Source organism: Rhineura floridana, chromosome 2 (assembly GCF_030035675.1).
Source record: "Rhineura floridana isolate rRhiFlo1 chromosome 2, rRhiFlo1.hap2, whole genome shotgun sequence".
Lineage (NCBI taxonomy): Eukaryota > Metazoa > Chordata > Lepidosauria > Squamata > Rhineuridae > Rhineura > Rhineura floridana.
This window is the reverse complement of record NC_084481.1, coordinates 108617262-108635463: the sequence shown is the minus strand read 5'-3', so window position 1 is coordinate 108635463 and position 18202 is coordinate 108617262. Positions and strand designations below refer to the sequence as shown.

Here is an 18202-nt window from a genome sequence, read left to right as displayed (position 1 = left end):
TTCAGTCACAGCACTAAAATTGGAGGCAGGGGTATAGGATGTGTTTGGTGTCTCAGCAGTTTTGGCATCTACAGGAATATCTCCCTTAACCCTTCCAAAGTCTAACAAGGAATGAGTTTATGCTGTTGTCTGAATTTTCCAGTAAAGCACATTGGATTGGATGTAATCCATTTTTTGCACCATACTTCAAAAATATGTAATTAGCGTTATCATGTTGCCTAGCACACGTCTGGATTTTGACAGAGAATAATTTTTCCATACAGTTTGTAAGAGTTTCATGGCCCAGTCCTAACAGCTGCTACATGTCTGTGATTCTGAAGCTAGACTCTTAAGAAGATGCGTGTAGGAATATATCTCATAATCAACTATGTGAAAGAACAATGAATACTATGCACTTTACATTTAGTTGATTACCTATTATTATTGGACTCTGTTGAGATTCCACTCTGTGCTTAATGGATTATCAGCACATAAACAGTGGCCATGCCCCTTCTTATTCCTGCAATAAAATTGAAATACAATGATAGGATTTGTCCATGACATGAGTGCCTAAGTGAATTGTGCTGCCCCTAAAATTACTCCAGAAAAAAGTTTCCAACCTTTATGCTATATGCCACAAGTGGGGAACCTTTGGCCCTCTGTATGTTGCTGAACTACAACTCCCATCAGCCCCAGCAAACATGGCCTATGGCCAGGGATGATGGGGACTATAGTTCAGCAACACCTAGAAGGCCAAAGGTCCTCCCCCCCAAGCTCAATGAATTTAGACGGAATCAAAGTGCTCATCATTTATTTGTTTTTGCCTGTTTTCTTATCTTGCCAGGTACTGTTTTGGATGACATTTCAAGAAATCGAACATGCATTCCTATTGAACAATGTCCATGCACACTAAATGGGGAAACATATGCTCCTGGTAATACCATGAAAGCAACTTGTAGAACCTGGTGAGTAATGAGATATTCTAATTGAAGAAGTATGAGTGGTCATAAAGATGGTTAGAAAATCTGGCACCAGTCTATACTGAGTAATAATTAAATGTCCTTACCTTATATGTGGCGTGTTTGCCATTCTGTTATTAAGAGATAGTTAACCACTCTCAGGTATTGTGTGAATACACACGGCTTGTAATCATGAACATGCTGCAGTCGATGTTTATCCTTGGGCAATTTATTTTTCTCATTTGGTAGACAATATACATGAACTCCATGTTTCCCATTTATAGAAAAGGGATGTAGGAATTGTACATATAACCAGTTAGGAATTGCCAGTTAATATAACTTGTTTGGAAACTTCACATCTGAACTAATAGGCTGATGATGTGATCAGGGTATGGCACGTATTTTTCTTTGAGTTTAGTCTACTTTGCTTTTCACGCTTGAAGTTCATTGGCTTCAAAATATTATCACACAAATCAGGAGGCAGAGACATACTGACCTAAGACAATAAACATACAAAGTGATGATGAGCTTAGATATGATCTGCTTTGACAGCTGACGTGTACTTTTCTTTACACCAGTAAATGTACAAGGGGCCAGTGGAGCTGCACGGAACTTCCATGTCCCGGCAGATGTTCCTTGGAGGGAGGTTCTTTTGTCACCACGTTTGATTCTAGGCCATACCGTTTCCATGGAGTTTGCACGTACATTCTTATGAAGGTATTCTACATAATAAAGACCAGTATTATCAGATTTGCAAAAAGGTTCTTGATTTTTCCCTTCTGGAAGCCAAATGTTTTCCACTGGCCAACATTTATTTCATACTACTTATAGAGGCACCACAGTTACACTGTTAACCACAACATCTGTATCTCTCTATTTAATGGCAAATGCAAATACTGAAAGAAACAGGAAGGGTTTGGGGGCTTCAAACAAGGGGGAGATGGATATTCCGTACTCTATTCATTGGGCAAAGCAATTTTCTGGGGGCAAAACTGGGAGAATCCAAGGCAAAGGAACCATCGCATCCAAATCCCTGCTGGGCTCATATCAACACAGCAGAAGGATGTGTTTCATGGCTGTTCTTCCCCCCACCCATTCAAATTTATTCTCTCATTGGGACAAGCAGGAGGAAAAATTAGTATGTCAGCTCCAAGGCTGGCATACGTTCTTCTTAATTTTGGAGGTGTGTCTGGGAAACAGAGGGGCTTTGAATGCAGCAAATCCAAAGCCTCCCCTAATCTGCCCCCATCCACAGGCAGAGAGGGAGATATGCTCCTGGGGCACCCTTCCAGGGACCATAGGATTGAGTCTGCCCTACCAGTTTGACACAGGACAACTTAATTCTATGAACATGAATAATAAGAGTAGAATCTGTTAGTAAAGACTGGTTTTGTTTACACAAGCAATACACTATGGATGAATCTCATTATGCAGAGGTGCAGAAGCTCAGCAAGAGAGCCAACCACCTTATTGTGGCATGATTAGTAAAAAGCTAAATCACACTTTTACTCACGTCTACCAACTCCTGGTAAAATAGCCATGGTTGAGGAATTCTATGTCCACAGATTAGATTCAGGTATCTATAGGCCCAATGGTGAAGACAAACAGTTTAAAAATATATCTAAGAGCAACACTGGGGTTACCCATGTAGCATCCTGCTTACTATGGGGCATGAAGATTTATGACTCCAGAATCCAAGTAACCAATAGTTCCAAATGTTACGGCCAGAACAAGGATCACTCATAAGAGGAAATATTTCCAATGGCATCTCAGTGGCAGTGTAACATATGGACTTGCCCTGTTTAACTAGGGGGGAAATGTAGTAGTATGCCTATATAATGGATCACTTCACACGTTACATTACATGTAATAATGTAAAGTATGAATGTGATAAACATGTGTTTGCAAATGCACGTGCATAGAAGTATAACTAGTCAGGGAGCCACAACTGGGTACAGCTCCATATTAAGCATACCTTCTATGATGAGCTTCCGCCGGGCCTTAAAGACCTGGCTCTTCAGGCAGGCTTTTGGGGTGGGTTAGGTTTTTATTGTTATGGTTTTAAATTTTAATGTTTTAATGTATTGTTTTCTTTTTTTATCTTGTACGTCGCCCAGAGTGGCTGGACAACCAGCCAGATGGGCGACTAATAAATTAAATAAATAAATAAATAAAAAAGCATACACCTTAATACATGCTTAATATCTGAATTTTCCTCTGCAAAATGAATAAAATGTCCTGATGGAACCTAAACATTTGGTACAGTATGGGAACATTCTACATCTACAATAATTTAAAAAGTGGATGTGAAATAACAGTGTTTTTTCTCACTTCCACAAACTTTTGCATTATTTTGATTTTTCTCTTCTTCTAGAGTCCCATGTTACCACACAACGGAACCCTGATGGCTGTGTATGAAAAGTCTGGTTATTCCAGTTCAGAGACATCACTGACAGCAATCATTTATGTCTCAGGAAAAGTAAGTATGCATCCCATAGAAACTGCTGACTACATACTAGGAAATTAACATTTTAAAAGTATGTGAAATTGAACAGCATGGAACAAAATTAAAGGTAAGAGAAGTACTTGAATGCAATAGTCACAAAAGTACCTCTTGAAAGTCAAGGTGCTTCCAGATGGTCATCCAGATCTGGTCATGCAGGTAAACAAGTCATCTGGATATGACAAACAAGTCAACAGTTTTCCTTTCTCTTTTTAACTTACTGGATTTTCCCCTGAAAGGGTTAATGGCATTTTGATGCCAGTAATGTTGTGTGGACCCTGTGAAAGCACCCTGTCTGGAAGCACCCTGAGTGTCTTTAGCTATCTGGACACTACAATCACAGAGATGTAAACTCTCACTCAGTATTAGCATCTATAAGCAAAGAACATTCCATGAATATATACTGTATGAGGGTTTTGTTCATTGTTCTCAGTTACAATAATTATGGTAGTTATACATTTTAGCAATTTCTCAAAAATTACTTTCTACATGCTTATATTACATGCAGTTACATACAATTTGTATCCATACGATCTTTATTTGTGGAAAGATTGTCCTTTAGCCTGGATTGGCATCCATCCATCCATCCAGCTCTCTGTTTAGGATTCTGTGTTATCTTTTCCGCACAGGACAAAATTGTGATTTCCAAAAATGAAGCTTTAAAGAATGAGGATGAACTTAAGTGGTTACCTTATAAATCAGGTAAGATAAGGGTGGATATAGAATCTGTACCTACTAAAAGGACAATCCTGCCAACATTGTAATATTTTCTTTATTTTTTATTATCTGTGTTAAAATATGTTGTTACCCACTATGTATTTGGAATAGGTGGGGTGGAAATTTAAATAAATAAGCAACCATCCCTCCTATCAAAAAGAAAAAATGTAATCTCTGTTTTGCACTTTGAATAGTTTGCATTATAACGTGCAAAACAATATACACAGAGGAAACAAAGATGTAAATGTGTCAATATACTTAATAATTTAAATAGATAAACCAGAATCAACATTTTTCAATTATTTAATTTCTTTAGGAGGCATCACCATCTTCAGACAGTCATCTACACACATTCAAATGTATACAACCTTTGGGTTGGAATTGGTAATTCAAGTTACTCCAGTGTTTCAAGTTTATATTAAAGTTGGACCTCAGTTCAAAGGCAATACCCAAGGTAAAGAATCAAGTTTCTGTTGACCTTTGCAAGACTTCGACTCAAGACTCTGAGACTTTATGAAAGAAAACTCATAAATGGAACCCTCACCGCCAACCTTGTTTTCTCCTTCCACTGTAATTGGAGCTGCTCTGTATTTGTTTAGACTTTCCATATAGATCTCCTTTGGATCAATATTGTCCCCTTTGTTAATGCAATATACTTATACCATTTGCACTGGTGTGAACTAATTTGTTCCAATCCAGGAAAGGAAAAGCACTCATGGAAGCAGGCTTCCACATGTGGATTCCTTTGCTGAATCAGGAATTGTCACACAGCACAGATATACATGTACATCTGGATTCACATTCAGAGGCAAGTCTTCCATTGCTATCTATACTACACTGAATGAGGATGAAATTGTACATCTTCATTCGTTGCCTTGGACCACTTGTATATAAGTTGTATACAGTTCAGCTAGTTATGTATAGCTCAGAAACGGGTTCAAGGAGGATAAGACTACCAATTGCTACTAGCCACGAAGGCTGTGTACTATCTCCAGTATCAGAGGCAGTATTCCTCTGAATACTGGTTGCTGGGGATCTTAAGTGGAAGAGTGTTGTTGGAGTCATGGCTTGCCTGTGAGCTTCCCAATATTGGGTTCCATAGTGGGATGCTGCTGCTAGAGATGGGTGAGAATTTCAATTCAGTTTGCATTTCAAGCAGAATTTATCAAATTTGCAATTTCTGAAACAATATGAGAACTGAAACAAAGCCATCCTGCGAAATTCACATTTATTAGAATTTTGGGAACCAGTTTGCTAACTAAATATATTTACAAAAATGCATATATTAAGGGAAAGTGTGCATAAAATGAATACATGAGTGAAAATAACATGCAAAACGGCATGAAATGATGAGAAATGGCTTGCAAAAATGTGTACCTTTGTCAAAACTGCCTACAAAAATGTGTTTATTTGGAGAAATTCACACTAAAATGGTGGGGAATTTTCATTTTTTAAAACAAATTTGTAGATTGCTGTAGAAATGTAGAGAACTGAATTTAACATTGGAAAAATGAGAAACTGAGAGAACCGAAACAAACAGTTCTTTCCATCCCTAGCTGCTGCTGATAGGACCTCTGGTGGGTTGCATTGCTGCTACTTACTGGGAAATAGAAGGGGAGCAGCAAGGCAGCTGCGAGGTCGGCACAAAGTAAACACACTGGTAGAGCCAGTCCAGTGCCACTGCTAGTGCGTTGGCACCATGTCAGCCTCCCTGCCACCTCCCTCTCTATCTCCCATTAGACAGCAGTGGTGCAACCAACTGGCAATCAGGTGAGCAGTGCCACCCCACCATCTGCTATTGGGGCTTCCCATAGGCATCTGGTTAGCCAGCGTAAGAACAGAATGCTGGACTAGATGGGCCTTTGGTGTGATCTAGCGTGGTTCTGCTTATGTTCTTGGGGCAGCCTGTTCAAAGGATGAAGTGCTTGGTTAAACAGGAGCTTAGTCATAGCCATCTATATCACAAGAGCATTTCCTTATATTTATATATGCTGCCAAATTCATCATGAGCTAGATTTCTGGCTTGGTTCTGGATGGACTGATTATTTGGAATTATTAAAATTCTGATCTGGAAATAGTTTGTGAGATGAGACGTAGCATAGCCTGGGGTTATCTGGTGACCTTGGGCTAGTCACTGCCTCTCAGCCTCAGAGGAAGGCAATGGTAGACCACCTCTTAATACCGCTTACCATGAAAACCCTACTCAGAGGGTCGCCATAAGTCGAAATCAACTTGAAGGCAGTCCATTTCCATTTTTCTCCATACTAGCTCATAGTAGTGCAGAGCAAAGCTCAGAAATATCATTGACCTGCTATGCAATGGAGGCCTCCAACACTTGTAATGCTTGGGGATGCACTGTGTTTTGTTTTTAATATTGTAATTTTAAATGGTTGTAACCCACCGTGGGACCTCAAGGGTAGGTAAGAAATCTCGATAAGGAGGAGGAGAACTGCCTCTGCACTTGGGTGATGGCTAATTCAGAGACTTAAGTAGACTTTTTAAAACGTTTTTGCTTTTGCTTTATGAGAAGAACCCAGTGGGCTGCACATTACTGCCTATAGTAGGTATATATCATACAGATGTAAAGCACAGGCCTGCCATAGACTTAACAAGACTTTTCACTGTTACTAAAGAAGAATGCTCCTTCCTTTTCATCCTGCACATGTCTTTCCATGTCACCAGGGTTGTGTGGTAACTACAATGGAGAAACTACGGATGACTTCATGACCAGCATGGATATTATTGAAGGAACAGCACCTCTTTTTGTGGATTCTTGGAGATCGGACAATTGCCCCCATGCCATAGAAAGAGATACAGATCCTTGTTCTATGAGTCAACTAAACAGTAAGTGACATGGTCTGCCTTTGTCTGATCTCTCTTTTCTTTTGGGTGCTGAATATGATAAATATTAAATATATTCATGTGCATGGCAGCAGTCTGGAGATGAGCTGTGGAATTCTTACTACTGCTTTCAGTTTATGAGGAACAGAAGGAATAATTATGAACAGGAGATCATATGATTAGGAACTCCTGTGGCATTTGGTTTACCACTAATCATCTCCATGAGCTACTTTAAAGATCAGAGAAGTGGTACTCTGGGAGAGGCTGTGGTCAACAAATGCAAAATGTTAAAGAGAAGCATAATACCACATCATTTTAAAAGTCTTTTAAAATATCGGGGGGGGGCTCTCTAGAAAATAAGCATTCAGATTTGATGAGCACAAACCAGGCTGCAAGGAGCTGCTTGTGTCCATTTCAAAATGTACAGATTCTAAAGTAGATGTTTTATATTTAAATGACATATAAATCAAGATTGGCTTAACTTCTTGGATGTCCATGGAAATCATAACAAAATAATAGCATTTGTCATGAGTATTCAGTAAGTAGACCAGGTAGGCAATAAAACTGGCTGCCAGGGTAACCACATTTTATTATCTCCACAATTGTTTTATTCATTGTGTCTTTTTAATATTAGCTTGGGAACAAACAGACTTGCATAATACCTTTGATTGTATTGTTTTATCTAGAAATGTGTGCAGAGACCCACTGTTCTATTCTTATCAAGAAGGATACAGTGTTTGAGAAATGTCATCATGTGGTGAATCCTGTTCCATTTTACAAGGTAGGGGTTTTTATAAAACATTCAGGACAAAGCGGCTAGACATTCAGTTGCAAGGGTGTCTGATATGGTTCAGTGTCCATTATTTGAAATATGATGGTTTCTCCTTCTCTTCTAAGTAGTCAGATTTTAGTATTGTGGGTACCATTTCAGAAGCCATTGATTTCTTATCTCATTTGATATGAGGAGAAAGGTACCATTCCATTCTGAAAAGAAACATGAGTAAGTAATCTATCGACGAAAGGGGTTTCAGGAAATTTATTCAGAGTCCTTATAAAAGAAGAACAAAGGGCTGTAGACCACTCTTACCTCGTCTTTGTGCTTTGATAACATAAGATTTTATTAATGGAGCTCCTGAGCATGTCCAGAGTTCCAAATATTTAGCAGAGAAGGCAGAGAAGAAGCCTTTCCTACAGTGACTGGTCAGCCACACCAGGGAGTTCCAGCTCTAAAAGCAGAAAATGATGCAACAGAGGAACAAAAAGAACCTGGCAAAACCTTGTTGCCTTATCGCCTTCCCACAGATATTCACTACAAAGCATGTCCAGCTTGTCCCATGGCTTCTGTACAACTCAAAAAGGTCTTGATGACCTTTCCCCCCCTCCTTTTCTCAACCCCCAAGCTGTAGTGGACTGCTTCATACCAACCCCCATCAACAAGAACAGATAATGCTTAATTTTTTTAGTTTTTCAACTGGTAACTTCAGCCAAACTGTGTTCCTCACTTTCCCCTCTTCCCCAGCTTAAGAAAAGTAATGCTGGGCAAACTCCTCTTAGTTCGGTTCATAATTAGGTCAGCAAATATGGATATAATTATACAACATTGTTTTAAAAATCATCATCGAAGAGTTCTACATGTCGGTTGCACCCTATCACTTTGCCTTATGATTTTGTGTATTTTTGTCTAAGTTCCGGACAAAGGGAAAGGTAGTCATGCAATTTTGTCTCATCGTAAGCCACTCAAGAGGATAGGCAGGGAGAAGGCTAACTGCATCTTTTTTTAAAAAAAATCCTATGCATTGATTAAACTATAGATAGTTTTGTTTGGGAAATTTACTAGGGACTGGTAAGAGCAACAATATCTCCCCCCTGTACATCCTACCCCTAAAGCTCTGTCCAGAGCCTGCCTGTGCTTGCCTACAGATCACTGGAATCTTAAAAATCCCATTGGGAATGGTGTGTGGTTAGCTCTGCTGAAGCTGCAATCATTGTCCGGGACTTGGCCAAAAACAGCAAAGGGTGGGGGGGGGAACCTACATGCAATTCTATACATGTCTGCTCAGAAGCATGGCCCATTGAGTTCAACTGGGCTTACAGGTATAGTATTGGAGCTTGAAACTAAAAGTATGTTCTATGCACATGCAGATTCTCATTTTATATTCTGAGCAGTAAAATAATTTATCAGGGGAATGACACTTAATTTGTAATTCATCCAAGCACTACAAGTGAGTCAGATTAGTATTCTGAACAAGGTAATTGCGAAGTTTGGGGACATCAGAAAACGGTTGCATTCCCCACCCCATTGCACCCCACCCTAAATGGTCTTCACCAGATCAAATGATCTGCTGCTGACAAGCATGAATTAAAGACAGTGGCCCAACCCAATTAAAAGACAATGACTCATCCCGTTTATATTTTATCTATTTCTTTGATTAGTTGACATTTATTATTGTTTACATTTAGGATTTATAATCATCCTAAATAGTCCTATTATTGCTTTATTTGGGGCTTATAATTATAACAGTACAGCTCAATGTAGGTGATTTTGTTTCACTTTTAGCTATTCTGTGTTTTGACAAATATGATCCCTCCAAAATAATATTCAGCCATACTTTCATATTGCTGGCTACACCACTCAAATAACAGTCCAAATGTACTTTAGGTATTTAATAGGCACTGTGTCTGTTTCTTCATTGCATGTACATATTGCTAGTTCATGCTGAATTTGTAACTAAAACTGGAGTTTTCCTTCCTACTGTTTGTATTTTGGCTGCAATAATATTGGCTGTTTCAGAAACTGGATCTCACAAATGTGCTGGCAGGGGTGGAAGAGAACTTGGTTCAGTTTGCATTAATTCACCAAACCAATACAGGAACTTTAACATAGCTATCCTTCAATATGCACAGTTTTCTGAACTTTGCAATGAAGTTCAACCAAACATGTGTATGAAAAAACATATATTAGGGCAAAGTGCAAACAAAAAGGCATATATTTGTGAAAAAAACACCAAAAAAACTGTATTGGGGGAAGTTGCTTGCAAAGATATGCATATTAGGCAGAAATGTGTACAAAAATATTTATGTTAGGAGAGATGCACACAGAGGGTTGAATTCCATAAAGATATACACAGAGTACACTTACTGATATTAATGGACCTAATATAGCCATGTCCAATTGTTTAAACGTGTCTACTCTGAGTAGGACTAGCATTGGATATAAACCAGAAACACAAACTGATGTGGAAACAGTGTGCACTGAATTAAATATTAGAAAACTGAGAAACCAAATTGACAGAATCATCCATACCTGCTTGCTTGAGTATGTATTGAGTATTTTAGAGTTTTCAGAGTGATATGTGTTACAGTCTTGAAATTTAACTAATTCATGACATCTAAATTCCATTCTAGGTTATGAGAAAATATTTTGCATATTTGTATATTTTGATGTTAATATTTCAGACAGTCTTTGGCTTGCCATATCACCAGAGTCCCTAGAATCCCGTTCCGTGCCCGGGACCTACCGGGCAGAGGGACGAGCTTGCGGTCGATGTCCAGGCCGCCATCTTGGGGGATGCGTGCACACACGGCGCGCTGGTGCGCCGTCGTGTGACGCGGCAGGGAGGCGGGGCGGCTGAAGGCTATTTAAGGCCGCCCCGCCTGCTTCCCGCGAGCAGGTCTGGCACCTCGCTGCTGGGACGGCGATGGAAGGAGGGCATCAGCCCGCCCTGTCTGCCAACCCCCCCGCAGAGATATCCAACCCCCTGGGATCAGTCAGAGAGGGGGCCATACCTTTTGGGGAAACGTCTGCCCCACTGGGTTTTCATCTTCTGCCTGCTACGAAGGACAGAATATGGAGGGGAGAGTACGTGGACCTATTCTCGCTCTTGTACAGGGAGCCGGTTGGGAAGGATAAGGATAAAGGGGAACATGCAGAGCCCGATAGGCCCAAGCGCCGACGGGTAGAGCGCTCTTGGTCTAACTGGCTGCCTGCATTCCTTACGTACATTGGGGTGGTAATACAGAGGCAGCCTCATAGGGCCTCGGTACTGATCAAATACCTCGATATCATATATCGGGGCTACTCTGAGTTTCAAGGGACGGCATGGCTGGACTACGACCAGGCGTTCCGTATGAGGGCGGCTTTTGATACATCCCTCCCCTGGGACAAAAAGGAGGCTGACCTGTGGCTGCAATTTATGGCACATTCTAGACCCATGGCAGGTGATAGGGCGGACAGCGGCCATCTCTTGGCGCGCCAGGCATCAGCAACTGCTTCCCGCGGGCCTGCGGGGCAGGGGGTTCAACCCCGCCTGCTTTGCTGGGAGTTCAGCTCGCGTGGCCTTTGCGGTCGGAGCCCGTGCAGGTTCAGACATGAATGTGCCATATGTGGGGGCCCCCACGCCTGCACTAGCTGCCCCAGGGGCCGCCCCTTCAGGGGTGGAAACAGGGATTCGGCTGGCGCAAGGAAGACAGGGGCTGCAGGCGCAGCTCAGGGAAAGGGGCCCCAGCCCAATTAAAATTGCCAAGCTCCAACACTTACTCCACCTTTACCCCCTAGTCCAAGATGCCCAGTTTTTACTTGAAGGCTTCACAGTGGGTTTTCGGATCCCCTATTTGGGTCCCAGGCGACCTTTCATGTCCCGCAACCTTAAGTCAGTGGAAGGCAGGGAATCAGTTCTGAGAGAAAAAATTAGGAAGGAAGTAGTAGCCGGCCGGGTTTTGGGCCCCTTTGCTGCACCACCCATCCCCTCACTCAGAGTTTCCCCGTTGGGCCTCGTCCCCAAGAGGGCACCAGGTGAATTTCGCCTGATACACCACCTGTCCTTTCCACGGGGTGAGTCAGTCAATGACTTCATCCCAGCGGAGCTGTGCTCAGTCCGCTACACATCATTCGACTGTGCTGTGCGAATGGTCAGGGACTGCGGGGTTGGGGCCCTTATGGGACAGTGTGACATCAAGTCTGCTTTCCGCCTCCTCCCGGTCCACCCACAGGACTTCGAGCTGTTGGGCTTGGCTTTTGAGGGTGAATATTACGTGGACAGGGCATTGCCTATGGGCTGCTCTATATCATGCTCTGTTTTCGAGCGCTTCAGCTCCTTCTTGGAGTGGGCGGTCAAGAGGCGCGCAGGCTTGCAATCAGTGGTACACTATTTGGATGACTACCTGTTTGCGGGCCCTGCGGACTCAGGCACCTGTAGGGCATTCATGGCACATTTCGCGGGGCTGGCTGGGGAGCTGGGCGTCCCCCTCGCGGCCGAGAAAACTGAGGGCCCATCCACCGCTATCACGTTTCTGGGCATCGAGATAGATACGGTGGCCCAATGCTGCAGGCTCCCTCATGACAAGTTGGGGGCCCTCAGGGAGAAGATCTCAGAAGTGGTCAGTTCTAATAAGGTGACATTAGCCACTCTCCAACAGCTGGCAGGCCATCTGAACTTTGCCTGCAGGGTTGTAGCGCCCGGCCGTGCCTTCCTGCGGCGCGTATATGATGCCATGGCTGGCCTATCACGATCCTACCACCGCACACGGGTGACAGCCGCTCTTAGGGTTGACCTGACAGTGTGGTCCACCTTCTTGAGGGAATTTAATGGGGTCTCCCTATGGAGAAGGGATCGCCTGTTGGAGGCAGAGCTACAGGTTCACTCCGATGCCTCGGGTGCCTTCGGTTTTGGGGTCATTCTTCATGACTCATGGTGCCACGGCAGCTGGCTGCAGGGCTGGACACTGGCTGGCCTGACCAGAGACCTGACGTTCTTGGAGTTCTTCCCCATTGTCGTGGCCGTACACCTCTGGCCCGACAAGTTGGGTAATTCCTCAGTCCACTTTTGGTGCGACAACCTCCCCACAGTGCATGTTATTAACACCCTGTCCTCTAGAAACCCCAACGTTATGCTTCTGGTGTGAGCATTCGTGCTCCAATGTCTTCGCTATAATATTCAGTTCCTGGCACACCACGTTCCGGGTATTGACAATAGTATTGCTGATGCTCTATCACGGAACCAGATGGAGAAGTTTCACCAGCTGGCACCGCGGGCAAGGGCTCTGCCGGAGGTGTTCCCCCCAGCGCTATGGGAGATTGGAGGATTGAATCAGAAAGGGCCATAAGCCTTTCTGTGGCGCCCAGCACTTTGGCCAGCTACCAGGGGGCAGGTAGGGATCTATCAAACTTCAGAGAGTCCAGGGGTTACGCCCAGGAGTGGCCCATCCCGGTCGAGCAGCTTATGGAGTTCTGCATGGAGGGGAAACGGAGAGGCCTTTCAGTCAGGACCATCAAAGGTAAGCTCTCAGGCCTCGCTTTCCTTGTGAAGGCACGAGGCTTTCAGGACTACACGGGTGACTTTAGGGTGCGCCGGATGCTGGAGGGTTGGTCCCGCGAGCGCCCTTGCCCCCCGGATGCACGCCTCCCCTTTTCCCCGGAGCTATTGTTTGGCCTGCAGGGACAGTGGAAGCACTTGTGTTCTTCCCCTTTCGAGGCCCTGCTATATCATGCTGCGGCCCTCACTCTGTTTTTTGGGGCCTTCCGAATTGGGGAGGTGGTGGCGGCTTCTAAGATGGATAACTCCCTCCGAGCTCTGCTAGTCTCCGACCTCAGCTGGAGGGCAGAGCGGGCCCTCCTGCGGCTCAGGCGGTCTAAAACGGACCAGCATGGTAAGGGGCGCCTGGTGGTATTAGCCCCATGCCGGCAGCAAGAACTCTGCCCAGTAACAGCCCTGCGCGGTTTTGTGGCAGCGAGGGGGTTGCAGTCAGGGTACCTATTCATACATAGGAACTCCCAGCCCCTTACCAGATACCAGTTCTGGTCCATGGCGAAGGCCGCACTGGGAAATTTAGGCGTGGACCCCAGTAAGTTCGGGACACACTCCTTCCGGATAGGCGCGGCCTCCACGGCGGCCCTATTGGGCTTCTCTAAAGACAGGCTTCAGGCTGTGGGCGGGTGGTCCTCGGACGCGTACAAGGCCTACGTTAGACCACTTGCTGACACACACGACGCCAGCGGCTAGATGTTGGCCCCCCCAGGCCCCCCCTTTTTTTTGTTACCCAATGTCGTTGTTGTTTCAACAGATCACTGGACAAGATCGGAGCAGCCACGCATCCTCCTATGTGGCCACAGTATGATGTTCTGGGCGGGCCGCAGGGCGGCGAAGTCTCGCTTTGGCACGCAGCTGGGGCTCAGTCAATGGGCCGCAGTGCGGTGGCTGGGACGTCGGGGGATGCGTTGGGATGGGCTCCTGCCAGCCTTGTTTCAACCGGCTGTGGAAGTGGCAGTGCCCCAGGTGCTGGTGATCCACCTCGGGGGCAATGACTTGGGTCTGTTAAAGGGCAAGGCCCTAATTGAACAGGCATGCGGTGACCTCCGGGCCATTGCACGTCGCTGGCCGGGGGTGCACTTAGTGTGGTCAGACATCCTGCCGCGCAGGAGGTGGAATTGTACCGGTGACCCACGAGGGATGGACAGGGCACGGAAGAAGGTGAACAGGCAAATTCAGAGGGCCCTTAGGGACTTGGGAGGTTCTGTCATCCACCACCCAGAGGTGGGCCACAACAAGCTTGAGCTGTTTCGGCCTGATGGCGTCCATTTGACGGACACGGGCAACGACATCTTTCTAAGGGACTTGCAGAAGGGTTTACACCAGATTCTTATCGGGTGTGGGGTAAAGGGGGACTAAGCAGAGGCTTGTCCCCCTTCTGTGGCGAAGAAGTGCGGGGAAAGGTTAAAGGGAAAGGGCAGCTAGGTGACACCTTTAGGCACCTTTGGGGGTGACAGGCGGTCCGGAGGCCTGCAGCTCAGGGCTACACGGCCCGGGGACAGGGTACGGGCCGCCTTTGGGGCCAACGTGCCTCATCCGCTCGGAGTTTCAGGGCTCCGAGGGGCGGTGATGCGGGTTGGACCCCCTACACATCTTCAGGGTGTGGCTGGAGCTGGGGGGCTGGCACAGGGCAGCCCCAGGCTCAGGCAGGGCATGGTCGCCCGATAGCTGCTAACAGGCTTCGCCTGGATCACCAGAATGCTCCCGCCCTTAATCTCCCTTCTGCAGGTTCATTATTCAATTGATTCTGTTTAAATAAAGTGGCCCATTATTTACCCAAGCAATGGTGTCTGTGTTTTATTTCGGCAATAGGCCGCAAGCAGTTCAGCTACATATTATGAATGTCTTGTTTGCTGTTGAAATACAAATCTGCCTGTGTTCACTGGCAAATGTTGACTGGTATGATGACTGAGAAGTGCCACTTTAAAGCAATGTTTTCGGAAGGGTTTTCTTTATACAGTAGCAAAGGGCTATTTTACATATAAATGTCATCATTTGATAACTAACTACATCTTCACCAGACAGTGATTTGTCTGCATGAATGAGCCATCCCAGATCAAACAACAAAGACAGAACTTTTATATCACCCCAAATGCAGTACTTTTCAATTCAATCAAGCAATGTACATACATCTATGAACCAGTTCACATAATCTACAGTCAACATTTCTGATTGCTTATTAACAAAACACATCCTACTTGTTCATTTTCAGAGATGCATATACCAAGCTTGTAACTATGAAGAGACCTTTCCTTATATTTGTTCTGCTTTGGGATCATATGCCCGTGTGTGTGCTTCAATGGGACTGCTTCTTGAGAATTGGCGGAGTACAGTAGACAACTGTAGTAAGTAGTCTCCAACTGATTCTTAAACATATAGGAATACCCTACCTTCATTGCTATTGCTTCAAACATGTGTAGAGGCTCACATTTTCATAAGCACAGCTAAAAATTGATGAATTGTCTTATTGTGCTTTCTTAGTTTTTTTTTAGATCTAGCCCCAGCATAAGGGCAAAAAGAAAGTTGACTGCAGCCCCACTTTAAATAGTGCTCCATGATAAATGGCAGGACTACTTTTAAAGGATTAGATTTGGATAACTGAGAACCAGTGCACACAGTTAAATTCTCCTGCACATGATACAATCGTTCCTTATCATACCCAGGAAAGCATTCACTTAAGAACATTTTATCTGTCCTCGCCCATCTGATGGATATAGTCCTCATCAAAAAACCAACACATGGACATTCAATTCCACTTGCTTGGAGCTAAGTGGTGAACATTTCACCACTTAGCTCCAACTTGCATTTTCCAATATTACCCTGCTCACGTGAGCAGTTATTTGTGGAAGTGAGTGCCTGGTTGATTGTTGAACCCAGTGCAGGATTAAGCACATTTCACTGTTCTCTGAGGATATTCAGTAGTCTCCTTGGTAACAGGGAAATAAGATTTTGCCTTTTGCAAATGCATCTGGTAACATGCTTCACTGAACTGCCCACTGTTTAATCACTGGTTCCCTGCATGAGACAGAAGTGGGAAGGAATGTTTGGGTCAAGAGCCAGCTGAAAGTTTGTGAGCAGCAAAGCCTAATTATACTCCTCCTCCTCCTGGTAGCCATTTCTTGTACTGGAAATCAGACATTCAGCTACAAAACTCAAGCCTGTGACCGGACATGCCTGTCCCTCTCCAATCGAGACCCAGAGTGCCACACAACTGACATCCCTGTTGATGGCTGCAATTGTCCAAAAGGAACCTACCTCAATCACAAAAATGAGTGTGTCCGTAAATCCCAGTGCCCTTGCTACTTAAAAGACAGAAAATTCATTCACGCTGATCAGTCAACCATCATTGCTGGAATTACCTGGTAAGCATTTTTTGCAGCAAATTAAGCAAATTTTTTGCTGCATTGTTTTGGTTAGCATAGTGATTCCTTAAATACATGCTCTTTCCGGCTTTCCAAAAGTAAACACTGGTGGGTCTTTTTATTTTGAAAATGTTATTATTGCAGTTTTGTTTGGGATTAAAAGTATTAAAAGATTAAAAGTACTAAACTGGCATTGTCAAAGTATGGAGAGTGGCCGAGGGAGCCAAAATCCCATAAACAAATGGCATCATGAGGAAGTGAGTTGTCAAAGAATAAACAGATACCTAGTGTCCTGTGTAATATTATGGAGTTGGGAAGTGAACACTCAATATTCAGCTGAAAATACAAAACAAATTTAGTCAAAGTTACTTCTGAGCTTTAAGAGAAGAGGAATATGTTAAAAAAATCAAAATGGCTTAATTATGTTCCACTCTAGTCCCAGTTTGAAGAGGTATATTGTAAGTGTAGGCATGCATTGTATCCCAAATATGAATAGCACAACTAAGGCCAAGGATATGTTCTCTGATCTCTGTCTAAAAGCACATGGTGGAACAGTCTTGTTGAATCTAAGTAGGTCTAGTTCTGGTCAGTGACTTTATGGGAGACTACACCTTTGAGTCCCATCATGGAAGAAAGGTGGGTTATAAATGTAATAAAATGAAATAATACTTAACACTAGCATATGAGGTATTTGGTCTACATATGGAACGAATCAAGGAGGTGGACTGAAATCTCTTGACTCTTTTATTAGCTTTTTACTGTTCTCCATCCATTCCATTTCTATCTTTGTCCCTTTCATCTAACTGTGATTGTCATGTCACTTCTATATTCTGTATAATTAGCATATAACTGATACTTCATTTATTTACATATTTAGTTAAATTTCTATCCTGCTCCTTCCCAAGGAGTTGGGACAGGTAATGACCATAAATAATAAATCCAAATAGGCAGTATTAAGTCTGTGTTATTGTACATCTGCATAACACATTAGCCCAAAGAGGAAACTTTAAAAGTTTCTTTTGGAAAGTATTCAGACTCAGATATATTTTATTCAATGCACTCTCTTGGTCTATCCTAATATTCATATTCTATTCTAGTCATTGCATTAATGGGAATCTGAGCTGTACTGGCAAACCTGTAGACCCCGCAGGTATGGATCTCAGATTACACTTACTTTTTAATAGCATTTGTTTTCCTCATGTCACAGGAATATCACTTTACAGTTGTCTCTTTCCTTTTTCCTAGAAAACTGCAAGCCTCCCAAAAAATATATTTCATGCTCGGCGCCCTCAGGAAGCAAATATGGAGCTGCCTGTGCACCAACCTGCCAAATGCTGGCCACTGGGATTGCATGTGTGAGTGCAATACTTTTGCTGCCATTCTTGTGATATCAACTGTATGCAAGAAATTGCAGCACTTCATTTGTGAAATGTTCTCATTCTTTGCAGACCATGAAATGAAATGAAATTCATAAGTCCTGAAAGCTGATAGTGTACCAACAGGTTTGAGCAAGGGGGGGGGGGATCTGGTGCCCTC

The 18202-nt window shown here is 43.7% G+C and overlaps 1 protein-coding gene across 1 annotated transcript in view; it reads left to right on the top strand.

The window, feature by feature from the left end:
• MUC6 (mucin 6, oligomeric mucus/gel-forming) overlaps positions 1 to 18202 on the top strand; it is a 96574-nt gene that overhangs the window by 52957 nt on the left and 25415 nt on the right. The window contains exons 10-20 of the mRNA XM_061612764.1: positions 824 to 944; positions 1517 to 1655; positions 3313 to 3417; positions 4071 to 4143; positions 4475 to 4612; positions 6841 to 7002; positions 7686 to 7780; positions 15517 to 15649; positions 16417 to 16666; positions 17764 to 17816; positions 17912 to 18021. Coding sequence (XP_061468748.1) covers positions 824 to 944; positions 1517 to 1655; positions 3313 to 3417; positions 4071 to 4143; positions 4475 to 4612; positions 6841 to 7002; positions 7686 to 7780; positions 15517 to 15649; positions 16417 to 16666; positions 17764 to 17816; positions 17912 to 18021 — 1379 coding nt within the window. The remainder of the gene's footprint in view (positions 1 to 823; positions 945 to 1516; positions 1656 to 3312; positions 3418 to 4070; positions 4144 to 4474; positions 4613 to 6840; positions 7003 to 7685; positions 7781 to 15516; positions 15650 to 16416; positions 16667 to 17763; positions 17817 to 17911; positions 18022 to 18202) is intronic.